We start from the raw sequence: 17,994 nt of genomic DNA, 5'->3' as shown, positions 1-17,994 counted from the left end.
GCGTACCGAGTGCCAGATCGGGTGCGCGCCTGCATCCAGAACGAAGTCACCAAAATGCTGGCTCTGGGAGTGATCGAGCCACCTGACAGCCCCTGGGCCAGCCCAGTCGTACTGGTCCCCAAGGCTGCCGCCCCGGGCGTTGCCCCCGAGCTCCGGTTCTGTGTGGACCATCGGGGCCTGAACGCCGTTACCAGAACTGACGCTCACCCTATCCCCCGGGCAGATGAGCTAGTTGACCGCATGGGGGCTGCCCGCTACCTGAGCATCTTCGATCTAACAGCGGGCTACTGGCAAATCGGCCTCACCCCCGGGGCCCAAGAACGATCCGCCTTCTCTACCCCGGATGGCCACTACCACTTTAAAGTGATGCCATTCGGCATGAAAAACGCTCCAGCTACCTTCCGACTCGTGAACCAGGTACTGGCGGGCCTCGAAGAATTCAGCGCCGCCTACCTGGACGATATTGCTGTGTACAGTCGCCACTGGGCAGACCACCTCCACCACCTCCGAGAAGTCCTGCACGCCCTCCAGCAGGCCGGCCTCACCATCAAAGCCAGCAAATGCCAGATTGGCCAGGGGTCCGTGACCTACCTCGGACACCAAGTGGGGAGCGGTCTGGTGGCCCCCCTTCAGCTCAAGATCGCTGCCATCCAGTCCTGGCAACCACCTGTCACCCAGACAGAGCCTTCCTGGGGCTCACCGGATACTACCGGCGGTTTGTAAAGGACTATGGCAGCATTGTGGGGCCCATCACAGAACTCACTTCCAAGAAAAACCCCAAAACAGTCAAATGGACTCCGGACTGTCAAGCGGCCTTCGAGAAGTTGAAGACCGCCATGTGCACCGCTCCCGTGCTCCAGGCCCCCGACTACAGCCGGGAATTCATAGTCCAGACGGACGCCTCAGATCATGGCGTTGGGGCAGTCCTCTCTCAACTCAACGCCGAGGGAGTCGATCAGCCAGTGGCCTTCATCAGTCGACGCCTGCTGGCTCGAGAACAGCGCTGGAGCACCATCGAACGGGAGGCCTTCGCAGTGGTATGGGCCCTCAAGAAACTCCGGCCCTACCTCTTCGGTACCCATTTCAGGGTACAGACAGACCACCGACCCCTGCAGTGGCTGATGCAAATACGGGGGGAGAACCCAAAACTGTTGCGATGGTTCATCTCCTTGCAGGGGATGGACTTCACTGTGGAGCATCGTCCTGGCCAGGACCACGCCAACGCGGACGGCCTGTCACGCTTTTTCCGCCTCGGCGAGGAGAGTACCCAAGAGGATGGGTGACTCTCCCTGCCTTCAGCTGGGGGGGAAGCATGTTGGACAGGAGTCGTGAAAGGTCCGCTCCCTCCCCGCATGACAGGGCCCGGACGCCGGCTCTCCCTGTATCCCCAGAAAGAACCATCCCGGCAACCCACCGAGGCAACCCGCCCCCAACGGGACGCCTGCTCCCGAACACCCCAGTATCGGCTGGCCCGGGCCTCCGTCAGCACCATTGCCCCGGTCCAGCCGCCATCTTTGGACACTGCATCACGAGGCCGCGTGGCCTCGGCTCGACCCCAACCCTAGGCAGGCCCCGACATCGAGGCACCACCATCCACCCAGGAGGTGAAGAGACCACTTGGCAGGTCAATGGGAGAAAGGAGTGTCGATGGCTCTCCCCCGCCAGGTGTCGATCGCCCCCGGCCTCCCCGGGCGCTGGCTCCACCCCCCTGCTGGGTGTCTGGACTCCCTCATCCCGGACCTCCCGACCTCCAAGCGCGAGGGTCCGGACATCAAAGGAGACCAGACCTATAACTGGGGCAGCTCCAGAGCAGGAAGGCAGTTGTATCCTGGAGTCGAGAGACACCTTGAAGAACTCATCCTTGACGGACTGCTGGCGCTGCCGCAGCCCTGCCTTGTGAACCATCTCTGAAGCCTGCTGGCGCTGCCCTCTGCAACGTGCACCTTCGCCTTGGCCTGCTGGCGCTGCCGCGGCCCATCCTTGTGAACCATCGCTCCGGCCTGCTGGCGCTGCCGCGGCCCCTCTGCAACGTGAACCCTCATCCTAGCCTGCTGGCGCTGCCGCGGCCCTCCTCGTTGTAAAGCCTTCATCCTGGCCTGCTGGTGCTGCCGCGGCCCTCCTTGCCGAGAACTATCATCCTAAGCCTGCTGGCGCTGCCGCGGCCCGACCTTGCAGACCCCCGAGCTCGAGGATTGTGAGCTCCTTCTGGCCGCCCCTGTACCGGACCGGTACCAAGACTGTCCCGCTACCCCTTACCCTACAGAGACTAGAATTGGGAGGATCCTCGTGTCCTGCCCCCACTGTATCGTTGATAACCTTGCCTCAAGAACCCTATATAAAGAGTGCAGATCTCATCCTTTTGTGGTGTCCATTTGTGGGGGGGAAGTTACTTGTCTGTACGCTCGCCGGAGACGGCCCTCCCCGGAGGCCGCCCTCCCCGGAGGCCTCTCCCCCTGTGCTCGGCCGACCCTCTGGGTCTCCGTCTAACAGAAGGCAATGGAGATGAAACCAGCTCGGAGTTTAAAATTCCATATTGTTCAAGTTTATTTATTATAAGAGGCTTAATTGCTGCCTCTGCCCTAAACGCCAGTGAGCGTATTTCCAATGAGGTGTAGCTAATAAAATGGGCACAATGGTTGGCCCTGGGTCCCGTCCAGGCGCAGACGGGCTTGCCTTTGGCTGGTACATGTTTAATGACACATTTGAAAAAACAGAAGCAACAATATCTTAACTTGTATCATTAAAGGAGTCAAATAAACAAGTATGTGCAATACATTACAAGGAAGGAAAAAGGGAGACTCATGATAAATTTTAAAAATGTGCACATGGCATCATATAATTAAAGTAAAAATTAAAAATGGCACAGTTGCTGCAGCACTATAGGCATAGAATGCATAGGCAGCCCAAATTGGTTCACAAATGTGCTCGTGACACAAACAAGTGGCGACACAAGTGACAATGTGAAATTAGCGAAAGGTGACAAAATGTGAAATATGTACAGAGAACTCTGTGGTTCAACAGGAACGATTTACAATAATTGGGTAGTTAATGACTGAGCAATTTATTTGAACCACAAGAGATTTTGCTCAGTCAGTTGCGCTTAGGAGTAGACGTTTCGATTCTAGAGATTCAGGATCATCTTCAGGACCGGGTTGCCGAATAGGCAGTGCCAAGGGTCAGGCTAGGCAGAACGAGCTTGGTTGAGGGGAGGTCCAGAGGTGGCGCAGCAAATAACATCTGCGTCAGGGCGGGCCGGAGGCTGAAGGGGACACGGTCCCGTGTCCCCGGTATGGCGAAAAGAATCAATCCAGATGGGATAGCTATAGATGGGGGGCAGCGTGTTGAGAGGAGGCTCCAGGGATTCAGGAAGCCCTTGGGAGAGAGAACAAATGCCACAGGGTCGGAGCTTCGGACCTCTGGGCTGGAACGTTGTGATGGGCGTAAAAGGCACAGGAGGCATGCGACTCACGAGCATCTGCATGGCCAAATAAATTGGTGCAGGAAGGGGAGATCGTTTGGTATGGAGTGAATCCGCCGGGGAGGACGCTCCAATCAGCGTCGAACCACCACAGACATGCGACACCTTTGAGCATTGGCAATGTGTGTATTGCTTTTTGTGAGTGGGCAAAAGTGTCCAGAAGGAAGTATTCTTCCCTGGGATCGGACTGTAGATCCACGCCATGATATTGCGCAGCTCTATTAACTAGCTGGCTAAACCCTATACTATCATCTGGGGGTGATGGCTTAGATGGGTATGGGTCTGGTTCAGGAAGGCGAGGAGGATCTGTGGGATCATCGTAATCTTCCCATTTGTCCCGTGGTGGGGTAGTGTTGTTATCATCAGGGTCATCTAAGGGATCGTTATTGTGTCCACCCCCATCCCCTAAATCATCCTCATTCTGTGGTGGTAAGGGTGAGCATGGAGAAAAACTAGGAGAGAGTATAGGAGAGTTTATAGGGGATAAAGGTTTAGTAGGAAGGACAGGAGAAGAGGGTATTATGGGTAAGGTTGCATAGTCTCTTCTTTACAGGTACCTCAGGTGTGGGTGAGGTATCAGATTTCCTCTTTTTTGCTGAAAGACTGACAATATGGCCTGTTTTAGGGTCCACATGTAATGTTTTTTGTTCCAGCTCCATAGGATCTGTCCGAAACAGTTCTTCCCTGCCAGTCTTCTTTCGGTGCAGATTTTTTCAGTTTACAGAGTGGCATTAGGAATATGCTACTTACCAGTATGCATCTGTTCTTGGCATGTAGGGCTGCTGACATTCATATCTGTGCATAGATCGCCGCCTAGTGTTGGGTCCGGAAGATTGCACATTGTTGTCCTGGAAGAGTCTTCGAAGTATCACGAGATAGGTGGCTCCTCCCCTGGACTACAGTGCGCATGGGCATCCTCTCCATCCTCAGATTGTTTTTCACCATTGTGGCAGAGATGGAGTGTAATACTGAAAGTGATGACCATGCCTGAAAATGATTCTGAGTGCTACAGCTGCGACAGGCATCGGGGAGGAGGGTGGGCGATATGAATGTCAGCAGCCCTACATGCCAAGAACAGATGCATACTGGTAAGTAGCATATTCCGTTCGAGGCATGTGGGCTGCTGAATTCATATCTGTGCATAGAATAAATAGCAGTTACCTCCTTAGCGGAGGTTGCCCGTGCCAGCTGCAGCAGTCTGAAAGAGAGTTCTGAGAACAGCCTGTCCTACAGCAGCTTGCTGTTTGGAGTGTACATCTACGCAGTAGTGTTTGGTAAATGTATGTATGGTGGTCCATGTGGCTGCTCTACATATACCCTCTAAAGGAATGTTACCCAGGAAATCCGTGGATGCCCCTAGCTTGCGTGTGGAATGCGCTCTTGGGGGAACTGTTAAAGTGCGTTTAGCCTTTTGATAACAGATTTGTATGCATTTAACAATCCATCTGGCTATACCTGATTTGGAAATAGGGTTGCCTTTGTGTTGTGGAGAGAAGGCAACAAACAGTTGTTTAGTCTTTCTAAAGTCTTTTGTCCTGTCGATGTAGTACAGGAGAGCTCTTTTAACATCTAAGGTGTGCAGTGCTCTCTCTGCCACTGAATCTGGGTTTGGAAAGAAAACTGGCAGTTCTATGTTTTGATTAATGTGGAACTGCGAGATCACCTTTGGCATGAACTTGGGGTTGGTGCGCAGCACAACCCTTTTAGCATGAATTTGTAGGTAGGGCTCTTGAATTGTCAGGGCTTGAAGCTCACTGACTCTTCGTAGCGATGTGATGGCTATCAGAAAAGCCACTTTCCATGTAAGAAACTGTATCTCACAAGAATGAAGAGGCTCAAAGTGGGGCCCCATGAGTCTGGTGAGAACGATGTTTAGATTCCAGACAGGCAAAGGAGGGTGTCTGGGAGGGATTACTGTTTTAAGGCCTTCCAAGAAGGCTTTAATGGCAAGCACCCTGAAGAGGGAAAGGTGCTGCCTGTTTTGAAGATAAGCGGCCATGGCAGCCAAATGTATCCTAATGGAACTATACGCTAGATTGCATTGATATAGATGCAGCAAGTAACATATGATGTTTTGCGTGGACGCATCTAGCGGATTAATGTCATTGTTGGAGCAGTATATGACAAAACGTTTCCATTTGGCTGCATAGCACGCCCTAGTTGTAGGTCGCCTTGCCTCTTTGATGATGTTCATACACTCAGGGGGCAAGTTGAGGTAGCCAAACTATGACCTCAGGAGCCAAATCGCTAGGCTCAACTGTTACGGATCTGAGTGCTGAATGTCTCCATGGCTCTGAGTGAGGAGGCTGTGAGTGAGGCGCAGCCGTTGGTGAGGCACCACTGAAAGGTCCAGGAACGTGGTGTACCAAGCTTGCCGTGCCCACGTCGGAGCAACCAGGATGAGCGTCATGGAGTGGGGCTGGGGGAAAAGCGTACGCAAATCTGCCTGACCAGTTCATCCATATCGCATTGCCCTGAGACTGCGGGTGTGGGAACCTGGCGGCGAAGCTTTGGCATTTTGCGTTCTCTTTTCTGGCGAAGAGGTCGATCTCTGGATGACCCCACTGCTGGAAGTATGGTTGGAGCACCAAGGGGTGAATCTCCCACTCATGCATCTGATGACTGTGCCTGCTGAGCAGGTCCGCCATCTGGTTGTCTACGCCCGGGAGATGTTCCGCCACGAGGAAGAAGTTCCGCCATGAGGAAGATGTTCTTCTGAATGGCCCACTTCCACATGCTCTGGGCTAGATGAGATAGCTGTGGGGAGTGTGTGCCTCCCTGTTTCTGGATGTAATACATGGCAGTCATGTTGTCCGTCCGGATCAACACGACCTTGTTGCACAGGTGCAACTTGAACGCTTTCAGTGCCATGAAGATTGCCATCAGCTCCAAAAGATTGATATGCATCTTTTGTTGCTGTGCCGTCCATAGTCCCTGCACAGTGTAATGGAGGACATGCGCTCCTCAACCCTGGAGAGATGCGTCCGTCGTTAGCACTATCTGTGGGGCAGGCTCTTGGAACGGTCGTCCCCTGCAAAGGTTTTGTGGATTCCACCAATGCAGAGAGTTGTATGCACGACCGGTCACCAACACTAGGTCTATTAGATGCCCATGGGCCTGGTTCCACTGTCGTGCTAAGCATTCTTGAAGGGGACGCATGTGCAGCCTCGCGTGCGGAACTATGAATATGCAGGATGCCATCATACCGATCAGCTGCATGAACACCTGCGCTGGGAGCGATTGTTGAGGCCTGAACCTCCGAATGAGCAGCTGCATGCTGTTGACTCTGGCAGAATTTGGCTGCGCTGTTGCCATCAGAGTATTCAACATTGCCCCTAGGTACTGTTGCACATGGGCGGGCTGCAGGTACGACTTTGCGTAGTTGAGTGAGAACCCTAGACTGTGAAGGAGGTGAATTGTGCGTGACATGTGGCTGGCACACTGCTGGGCTGACTTTGCTTGAACAAGCCAGTCGTCCAAGTAGGGATAGACATGAATGTGTTGTCTGCGAAGGTGCGCAGCCACAGTCGCTAAGCACTTGGTGAACACTCTGGGGGCAGTGGTGACCCCGAAAGGCAGGACCTTGAATTGGTAATGCTGATTGTTGATGGTGAACCTGAGATATTTCTTGTGACTTGGGTGAATGGGAATGTGGAAATATGCATCCTTGAGGTCCAGGGTCGCTAGGAAGTCGCCCTGACTCAGCAACGGCAGGACCTGCTGTAAGGTTAACATATGAAAGTGTTCTGACAGTATGTATTGGTTGAGGGGTCTGAGGTCTAGAACGGGCCGCAGGGAACCGTCTTTTTTTGGGATTAAGAAGTACAGAGAGTACACTCCTGTACCTCGTTCCTCTGCAGGCACAAGCTCTATTGCCCCTTTTTGCAGCATGGAGAGTACTTCTTGCTGCAATAAGTGCATGCGCTCTGCGGACATAGGAAGGTGCCTTGGGGGTAGGTTGGGGGGGGGGTGGAGGTTAGTTCTAGACAATAGCCGTATTGGATAAGTTGTCTCACCCACCTGTCCGTGGTAATGCCTTCCCAGACTGGCAGGAACTGCTGGAGTCTTCCCCCGACAGGTGTTAGATGGTCGGGGGGCAGTGACAAGGCGTCACTGTTTGTTGGGAGCGGAGGATCTGGCATTGTTATTGCCACGTCCTCTGCCCTTGGCGCTGTTTCCACGGTATCCACTCCTGGTATTCTTTGTGTAGGTGGATTGCGTGCTCCCTTTGCTGTACTGGGCTTGCTGTAAAGCCTGTCCTCTAGAGGCTCCCCTATTACCGGAGCGACGAAAGGAACGGCCCCGAAACGTCTGACTGCAGAGCCCCCATGGATTTTGCTGTCTGTGTCCTTTTTAATTTTTTTCGAGGGTTGTGTCTACCTCGGGACCAAAAAGGAAGTCTGGGTTAACCGGCTGGTTGAGCAAAGTTGTCTGAATCTTGGGTTTAAACCCAGAGATGCGGAGCCATGCGTGACGTCTTAACATTACACTAGTGTTAATGGCCCTAGCTGCTGTGTCAGCCGCATCCAGTACGCATTTGATGGATGCATTAGAAATTAACTTCCCCTCCTGTATGATGATTTCTGCTCCGTCTTTGTAAACATCAGGCAGGTGTTGCAACAACTGTTCTAGTGTGTCGTAGTGAGCCCTATTGTATCTAGCCAATAGGGCCTGTGTATTTGAAATCCTCCAAATATTAGCAGCCTGTGCTGCCACTCGCTTTCCTGACACCTCCAAGATCTTTGATTCTTTGTCCGGAGGAGGAGCGTCACCACTAGTTTGCGTGTTTGCCCTCTTACGAGCATTGGCCACTACGAGGGATTCCAATAGGAGCTGGCCTTTGATGTAGGTGGGGTCCACTGGAGCAGGCCTATATTTTTTTTCAATCCTTGGGTTGATAACCCTTGCTTTCGTGGGCTCTTTGAAAATGTCTGCAGCATGCTTGAGGGCCCCTTTTAGCATAGGCAAAGTCTTTGTCGATCTTTCAGAGGTGGAGAAAGTATCAAAAAAGAAATCTTCTTCTACAGGTTCTGCGTGCATTTCCACGTCATGGTTGAGGGCAGCCCTTTCAATCAAAGCGTTTAACGCCGCCGTGTCTTCAGTAGGCGAGGTTTTGACATTGTAGGACTGAGCGTCCGGTGCAGCTTGTGGATCATCAGGATCTACAGTTTGATCTACAACATCAGACCATTGCTGAGGTTCCTCCTGATCAGTGTCAGCGTGATAAGTAAAGGCCTCCTGACCATATTCATCACCAATGTCCTCCTCGCTTTGTGCTGGAGAATATGCCATCTGTTGTGAATAGCTCTCAACGTGTTCATAGAGAACTGGTGGGGTGGTCGAGTCTTTCTTCCGTTTAAGAGGGATTTCAAGGGATGTTCAGGTGCACTCTTCCTTTTATGGATGGTAAGCCTGAACGATTCAGAGTCGATGAAGAGTTGACTGGTTGTCGTACGAGGGTTCTTGGAACACAACACCTTCAGGGGTGGGCTTCGAAGGTGCGGACAACGTTTTGGATGGGGCTGTGCCTTTGTGGTGTTCGACATGCTAGGCTCGAGCCGTTGGTGGCAGACCGAATTTAATTGGAGGGTGCCCGACCTTTTTGGAGCTTGCCGTAGTGGTCGATCCGAGCTGCTTCGGCGACTCAGTAGTATGTTTGCTTGATTACGTCGACTCGAGCTCCCAGTGCGTAGCATGCACGGCCTTGGGCGTCGATGCCACTTGCTGTTTCGGGTCAGCTTTGGTCTTCGACTCGAGTTGTTTGCTTAGTAGCGGTTTGAGCGCTGAAATTTTCGGCTCGACAGCCTTTCTGGTCTGGAGGCCTTTGGTCTTGTCGCCATGTTTGTGCGCCGACGTCGACGCCGACTGCGTCGAGGTGACGTGCTTGACGGTAGAGCTTGGCTTCGACACCCCAGTCTTCGAGGAGATGGCCCCTTTCGACTCCGAAGGGTCGCCGATAGTCTTTGACTTGACTGGCGTCGACGTCGATCCGATGACCACTTTTAAGTAGTTTCGGTTTCGATTTTAGCTCTGTAGGTTTAGGTTTCGATTTTGAAAGATCGACCGATGGCCCCTTCGAAGTATTCTTAGCCTGGCTTGGACGCAGGGCTATAGAATGTCGATGAAGATCTTGGCTAAGGCCTTTCGGCGATGCCTCGACCTGAGCCGTAGGGAGCGTATTGTCAGTAGTAGGCCCCGCTACTGCGGTTGGGCCTGGCTCATCACTGGAGTCGTTATCGACGGCCCGATGGCCTCATCGTCTTCCCCTACCTCAACGATGTCTTCTTCGTGGACGTATTCCTCATCTTGCTCGTTTACCTCGAAGTTGGAGTCATGCTCCGACGCTGGATCCGACTGCTCGTCAGGATCTTCTTCGTCGGCGCCTTCTTCGTCACCGGCCTCGAAGATGTTTACCGGCTCGGGCGCCGACTTTTGCGCTGACTGTCTTGCTGCGCGTCGAACTCCAAGCGTCTTCTTGGAGCGGAACTTCGAGCAGGTCATACAGCTGGCCTAGTCGTGCTCGGGGAATAAACATTTATTGCACACTGGGTGCACATCAATGTGGGGGTATTTCGAATTGCAGACGGCGCATCGTTTGAACGGGCTCCGATCCATAGTCGTCGTAGTTTGGGCCTTTGGTGTCGAAAGTGAAAAACTGCTTTCGACGTCCGGTTCGAAGAACTGGAGAAGAAACAGGCACCGAACGAGACAATACCAACGCCCCGAAGGCCTTTTGGCCTTAGTAAAGAGTTAATACAAAGTTTCCGAACTGGAGTCGAGAAAGTACATCCGAACCCAATGGCGGAAATAAACAATCTGAGGATGGAGAGGATGCCCATGCGCACTGTAGTCCAGGGGAGGAGCCACCTATCTCGTGATACTTCGAAGACTCTTCCAGGACAACAATGTGCAATCATCCGGACCCAACACTAGGCGGCAATCTATGCACAGATATGAATTCAGCAGCCCACATGCCTCGAACATTTGGTCTCTATAGCTGTAGGAGGAGCTTTGTGCTCCTTTAGCCCGAAAGTCGGAGCAGTCTCTGAACTTTTCTTCGGACCTGAAGATTTTTGGTGTTTTTCCGGTTCCATGGCCTTATGGTGTTTCGTTGCCTAAGGGATCGGCATCAAGGCCTTTTTGGACTTAATGGAGTTGTGTATCCCCGATTTCGGTACCAAAATGTTTTTTGGGTACCGATCTGTGGCTTGCTCGGTCCCGAGCAGCCGGAAGGCTTTTCTTTTGTTTTCGGTGCTGGGCCCGGAGGCGAGGCTTCTGAAACTTTCTTTCAGGCTCGACTAAGGCCTTGAGAAGTTTTGACCGGAGCCTTCAGTTTTTCGGGTGGGGCAGGGACATTTGTACTCACTTGTTGCCCTGGAGTGATGTGGTCATCGGAGTCGACGTTGTCCGCTTCAGAGACTATCTCAAGCTCTTCCGAATCCTTTGCCTCTGGAACGTTGGGCCTTCATCGAAAATGTTTTCTGGCACCAGTGCAGCCTGTTGCGCCATAACGTGTCGTCGAGCCCGGCGATCACAGATGGTTTTCTTGGATTGAAAAGAGGCGCAGGTTTGGCAATCCTTTTCTATGTGCTCTGGTGATAGACAAAGGTTGCAGACCTTGTGAAGGTTACTGTGTGGAAATCTAGCTCCACGCTGGGGGCATTTTTTTAAATGGAGTCCTTTCCACTAGTCGTAAGCCCGAGTAGCGCCGATAGGCCCAGCGGCCCGCGTCGACGACCGGAATCAAGGATTTGGGAGTGTGCGCGTCAATAGGCACGCAAACGAAACAATACCGTTGAGAGTGATAAGTTGCGCGTTGAAAGAGGTTTGGAACACTGTATCGAACCGGAGCGCAGCAAGTCACATCCGAACCCGATGGCGGAAAAAAACAATCTGAGGATGGAGTCGATGCCCATGCGCACTATCGTCCAAGGGAGGAGTCACCTATCATGACTACAAAAGACTTCTTTCAAGACAATAAGATGCAACCATCCAAGCCCAACACCAGATGGCAATCTATGCACAAGTATGAATTCTTCAGCTCATATGCCTCGAACATGAGTCATTCATCCAGAAAGTGTTCAACTTATTGTAGATAAAATCCGAAGCCCTCTGATTTCATTAAGAAGAGCTACTGTAACATCCAGTTGCCTTTTTTTTGCACACCATATAATTTACAAGCCGATTTAAGTCCCATGAAATTATTACAGGCAGTAAGCTAAGACTTTCATTGATGGAGTTGGTCGCTAAATAATTGCAGGTTTTAATCACACCGATTCTAAGCCCAAATACTTCTGCGGAGTTAATGAGCATGAACCAAATATGCTCTGTATAGGCGTATAAACTCTGCTTTGCAATTAGCACAAATGAAACTAAACTGCAGAATCAAACTAGAGAACAGTTTTGGTGAAAAAGTAAAAAACAGATCGGAATTTCTTACATTTTTCCTTACACCTAGACCCCATCTTTGTCACTGGTTAGAACACCCTAGGAAACATTAAATAGACATATGGAGACATTGCCAACTAAACAATGATAATTTGAATATATTTTGCAGCACATACTACTGAGAGATTAGCATCCAGACAATTTTCAGAACCATTGGAAAAGTACATATGGGATCATGAACTGCAAGACAAGGTTTTTATCCAAACTACACAAGGAATAGGACCCAAAACAAATACGTGGAGCAGCCTTTTGTGCAAACCAGTTGTGATGCTTAAATCATAGCAGAATATTGAATAAAAGATTTCAAACCCAGGTTTAAGTTAGACATTGGGATCACTCCATAAATACCGAAAAGGTTATCTACTAAACCTGGAGCGGAGCAGTGAATACCAGGATTTGTTCAACTAAATCTATAAATAGGCAGTTGCATACTTCGACATGACGATTTTTCAAAACAGAGCGAAAGGAGTCAATGTTTTCACCACAATAGTGCAAATATATGTAACAAACTTTATAATTTGGCAATAATTTGGCAAATCACATAAAATGTAGTACTCAGTCTTGTGGAATAAACGTATACATATACTGCAGGTAATAGCTGCAGGCATTTAAATAAATAAAAAAGGCATATTTTTACATCTTCGAATTCCATAACTGCTCAATTTTTTCTTTTCTTTTTTTTTTTCTTAAATAGAACTGACTTTAGTTTTGTGTATTTATTCCAAGCATGCAGGAATATCAATGAGTGGCAACAACACTATACAATCAATGTACAGCCTCTGCATAGGACAGTGAAAAAAACAACGAAACCCAGATGAGTACTGATAACACTATTTACTTCTAAGAATTTAAACTAGCTACAGAAGCAAAACATTAAAGTTCTTAAATTAATTCTACATGTCTTTATACTGGACAGTTTTAAAATTATTGAAGTTAACTGAATTGTTCAAACTTAAAACTAGAATGCCTATTTAAAAAGTGGAAAGAAGTCCGCATAGAGACTCCCTTTACCACAGAAATTACAAATACCTGTTTGAGGCTAGAGAAATAAAACGACAATTCTAGTTGTCTAAAAGACAATTCACTGTACACATTTTATTTACAGTTTTATACACTGTCTTAATATGAATTGGACTGCTTCTCTACTTCAGCCATCTTTTAACCAAAGCAAATTATATTCTAAGTAATACAATGTGTTAAAATACGGCATAAGATACAAAAACATACTATTTCTAGTAAGGAATGTTTTGTTACATTAACAAAAATCAAATGTTTAAGGAATCACACGGAAAAACAGATCACTGATTTTACTCAAATGCATAAACTTGTAGCAAAGCTTTGTTGTAAGTTTACAAAAAAAGAAAAATTACTAGGTAACGCACAAAATAAAATGTTTATTTAACCCTTTATGTTATTCCCAGATCCTTCACCAATGTTACAAGAGTTTTCTTTAAAATAAAAAAAAAACACAAATCAGTATCACTAATGTTTATCAAAAGGGAAACAAATAAATTAAACCTAGCAGCCAACATCAGCACAGATTACAGCAAAAACAATGCTGTTATAAGTAAAAACAAAAAACATGAATCGCTAGAAAAGTTTAAATGCATTTTAATCCTCCGCCTACGAAATCAGCAAAATATACTACTTCATACAATGGAAATGCACAACATTTGCCATGTTCTTGTGGGGGATGGAAATGCAATTTCTTTTCTGAATAGTTTGGATAAATACATGGTCTGCGAAAGCTATGTACGATTCTCGCCAGACCATTACCATGGCCAAGGATCCTGGGAGGGCAGAAGGTGGTCTAGTGCTGAAATGTTTTGATTGGAAAATGGTTATTCTACCAAAGGGGGGGCAAATGAATTCTGAACACAGAAGTACGAGACAAATGCGAAAAAGACTTGTCACAAATCTTAGCAACATTTAGATGGAAATCAAATTTAAATGCAGTCCACTCTGCTTTTGAAGAGGCTTTGGTTCAGCTCCCAAATCTCGATTGCTTGACGCAGTCTCCTATGAAAGAACACTTGGATGGTGTCTTCTCAAACAACAAACCTATTCTTAGTGGTGGAGCCGCTCTTTGTAGCTGTGTCTGCATGGGACTGATAACCAAGAACCATCTTTGGAGCAAGTCCTAATCTTTCCTTGTAAACCCTCCTAAGAAATGGGAGACAAAAAACAAACCCTAAATTCAGAAACACAAGGAACAAAGAAATTGACAGCTATGCAAGCAAGTCATATGTGTTACAAAATAAAAAAAAAATTCTAATTTAAATCTGTAACTGCTAAAATTAAAGGTCTTACATAGCAGCTCATTCAGGCTTTTTTTTTTTTTACTCCAGAATGAATCTAGGATTCCTGGCTGAAGATGAGAGCTTCACTGAGACGTCATGGGTACACTCTGGAGAAGAGTATATGACTACAACAAACATAGTACCTCTTGAACCCACACGTGAGGTGTAGGAAGCTAGCTCAGTATAAGGTATGTCACTAGGTGGTCATACTGTGCATAGAGTCCCGGGGTTCCCCAAATGTGTAAAAGGCTCAAGGTAAAACCCAAAGTGCTCGACTAGTGGTAATGTATGCAAGCAGTCTTAGGCCTAATACAGAGGAGTGTAAGACCGTTATTGCACAACGTTGATCAATAATGGACAAGACTCAAAAAGGAGATCCACACCAATTTAAAAAAATAAGCTTTGTTCACGTTTTATTTTAAGACCAAGATCTTCGCAGTAATGCAAGTAAGTTTATTAATAAAAATACTTTTTACTTTCAAAAATCAACAGTAATTTCTGAACAATTTAATGTTATCCTATAGAGGAAAACAATAATGCGGTTATACAGCTAAGTACACAACTTACAGTTCCAGTCTTCGGGACCAAAGATCAACAAGGGGCAAGGGTCAGTGAGTACCAAAACTGCACAATCAGCAGCACAGAGGGCGATGGATGTAGAGGTCAAAATCAGCCCAATCAGTTTCAATAGAAATATAGGGGTGCTCGAAGCCACACTGCTTTTAGGTAGGTAAATCAGTTGCAGGGGCCAAGCTTTGGAGGTTAGGACCAGCACAGGGGATGGCCACAAAGCAGCACCAAACATACATCACCAGAGGCAGAGGAGCTCCCTGGTGCAGGGTGCAAATCAGCATTGGCCGCCCAATGCTTCTCAATGGAGACTTTGTTTTTGACAAACAGGTAGTAGGCATCGCATCGGAGGTTGCAGGAGGGAGACCGACAGCAGAGGGAAGAAGAGATGTAGGGAGTCTTAGGGGCACCATCGCGTCAGCTCATCAAGGCCCAAGGGCTTCGGGTGCAGGGGTGCCTTTAGACGTCAGAGTCTTCTTACCGGAGCCAGTCACTGTCAGGGGGAGACTCTTGACTCAGGCTGTAGGCAGCAGCGTGGAGGCCAGGAGGGGTCAGCCAACACTGGACTCTATGTCAGGATCGCGGAGGAAACTGTTCTGAGTTAGTGGTCCACCTTGACATGGGCTGGAGGTGTCGGGTGCAGAATGGGTAGAACTCACGATCAGCAGGGCATCGGAGTCATTTGTGTTGATTTCTTAGGGACAGACCACTGTCCTCAGGATTTCTGGTCTTTTTCAAAGTTCAAGCAGTCTTCCTCTGGTTTCTGGAAGTCGCTGACTGCAGGGGAGGGTCTTGGAAGCTGGAGACAGGCAGGTAGGGCTTGGGACAAGTCACTTGTCGCCTTCAGGCTTCGATGCACGGCATCTTATTCTTTTGATCTTAGGTCACAGGTAACTAGTTTTCATGTCCGTGGGAGCCACCTAAAAACTACATTTAGGGGGAGTTTTAGGGTAGTAGCAGGTAAGGCTAATGGCCATTTTACCTGGGGTGATTACACCTGCTATTATCCAACCCTCCTGTGAGAGGGGGCATAGACCTAGCCCTGTTTGGAAGAGTCCCCACAACTTCAAGATTGATGGGACTGAAAAGTGTGCTTAACTTGGCCTCCTCCACCTGAGGGGTGGAGTTGACAAATGTGGGCACACCTCCTAGCCTTCCTACGTTTTCTCACCCAAAGTGGGAGGGGGGTGAGGGTAAGCGGGTGCTGCCATCTCCTGCCAGCAGCAGAGGATGAGGGGGGGGGGGTCGCATTACAAAGGCAGAAGGACTTTGAATCTTCCCCATTGAGCACTGGGCCTATCCTGGGGGAGGAGGTGCGACACCTCTGCCCAGGATGTGCATTGTTTCTGGTCCCAGATAACAGAAGTGCTCCACCCAGGGGTCCAGCAACGGGTCTGTGTGTGGCAGGCTGCCTAAAGCCAGTCAGTGACCAGATCAGGGTTGGTAGGTTTTCAAGGGGCGCCAGCCTCGGAGGTGCCCTCTGAGAACATGGTTTAATAAATCTCACACTGGCATCAGTGTGGATTTATTACAAGGAGTTGTTTGGTACCAAGCACTCCTGGTTTCAGTGAAGCAATCATGGTGCTGGGGACTTCGAGTTGTTGAGTTTCCAGCCCACGTACTCCTTTCGGTTTCCCTGGCACTTACAATATTTAAGAACTGAATGAAGTATTATAGGGGCATATCTACTCATGCAGATATGCCCTCGCCTGTGGTATAGTGCACCCTGCCTTACGGCTGTAAGGCCTGGAAGAGGCGTGACTTACCTATACCTTCAGGCAGTGCTGGCTGGCATGGCACCCAGACAGGGTTCCATGTCGACTTTGTAGTTTTCCCCCTCACAGGGGCATACAAGCTGCAAGGGCAGTGGCATGGTCCTAGTGAGGGGTCCCCGAGGACCCTCTTAAGCCTCCAGGCCCTAGGTATACAGGGTACTACTTGCTATGGACATAAATGGGACAGAAGTACCAATTGTGGATTTGTTTTTGGGGAAGAAGCATTGGCACACTGGGCCTGGTTAACAGGGACTTTGCACTACAATCGAAACCCCCTCAATACGAGGCAGATTGTGGGGGCTAACCATGTCAAAAGAGGTACTTTCTCACATGAGGCAGTCAGTTTTATGCTGCCATATTTCTGCCTTGTTGAGCATTGAAGTTACACTTTTGGGGTCTTCGCCAGCTAAATTCGTTTTGTAAATGGGCCATGGAGGAAAATGGAGGAAGTTAGAATAGACAATTGTTAGGTTGGGGCTATGCGTCCATGTGGGGGGAGGGATTTCGGTGGGCGAAATGAAATAGGAAATTTAGAGTATTCTGCTGTGGGAAGGGAGGCACAGATCATAGGAGGTTATAAAAGGTTTTTTTTCAATTGATATGACTTCAGGACTTATTGTTCTGTTGCTGTACAGTGAAGAGGTAAACTCAGTTACCTTAAGAAGATCGTGGGCATAGTTTCTGGGATCAGCCAATATTTTTCTACCATTTTCCCTTTTTGTGCTAGTAATGAGAATACCACGGTACCCTAGTAAAACAGACACCTTCAAAGTGCCTTGCTTTGTTTAATTAAACACTTTCTAAAGGCTTATTGCTAAGGTCAATAAGGAAGACAAGTATAGTGCTCATGTGCAAAGTATTCCTTTCATTGTTTGCCTGTTCCAAGGTTTCACGTAGGCTAATTCTCATGTGATGGTGAAGTAGTGAACTTCATTCATGCGGATCAGATAGGATTTATCCAAGGCAAAAATGCTAGCAGTGCCAGTAAACCTTTTTTCTTCATGTTCTAGGTCAAACCCGAAATTGTACTTCTAATTTGACATTTATTTTTACATTGCATATCCTTCCTTCCAAAAGATGCTGGCCTTAATTTGCCTCCTACGTTGTAAACGAGTAATGTATGCACAAACTAGGAAGGGATATATCTAAATCATGACCGGTGCAGCAGTACAAGCAAGGTTGCAGCTGTAGCAGAAGCAGACATTGTTTAGAAATAGCAGCATGCTGGACGGTAGACCCCTACACAGTGTTGCATCCCACATTTTTGCTACTCCATATGATCGACCTTGAGACGACGACTCCTGCTCTTCTGGAGACAGCTGGGAAATGTAGGATAATCTTACATTTCTTAATCTTAACTGTTCTGCTAGCTTCCGATGGTGACCCTAGCAAATGATGAGGCAGAAAACGTACTTATTCTTCC

The 17,994-nt window shown here is 48.6% G+C and overlaps 2 protein-coding genes across 2 annotated transcripts in view; both read right to left on the bottom strand.

The window, feature by feature from the left end:
- The window catches only part of LOC147728074 (uncharacterized), a 755,421-nt gene that overhangs the window by 405,195 nt on the left and 332,232 nt on the right, over window positions 1–17,994 (bottom strand). The gene's annotated exons all lie outside the window — the stretch shown is intronic.
- Window positions 12,746–17,994, bottom strand: part of EIF4E (eukaryotic translation initiation factor 4E) — a 262,166-nt gene continuing 256,917 nt past the window's right edge. The window contains exon 7 of the mRNA XM_086961961.1: window positions 12,746–14,089. Coding sequence (XP_086818087.1) covers window positions 13,975–14,089 — 115 coding nt within the window. The 3' untranslated portion in view covers window positions 12,746–13,974. The remainder of the gene's footprint in view (window positions 14,090–17,994) is intronic.

The sequence above is a fragment of the Lissotriton vulgaris genome, chromosome 3_1, assembly GCF_964263255.1.
Source record: "Lissotriton vulgaris chromosome 3_1, aLisVul1.2, whole genome shotgun sequence".
Lineage (NCBI taxonomy): Eukaryota > Metazoa > Chordata > Amphibia > Caudata > Salamandridae > Lissotriton > Lissotriton vulgaris.
The sequence above is the reverse complement of the archived record's forward strand: the minus strand, read 5'-3'. Positions and strand labels throughout refer to the sequence as shown.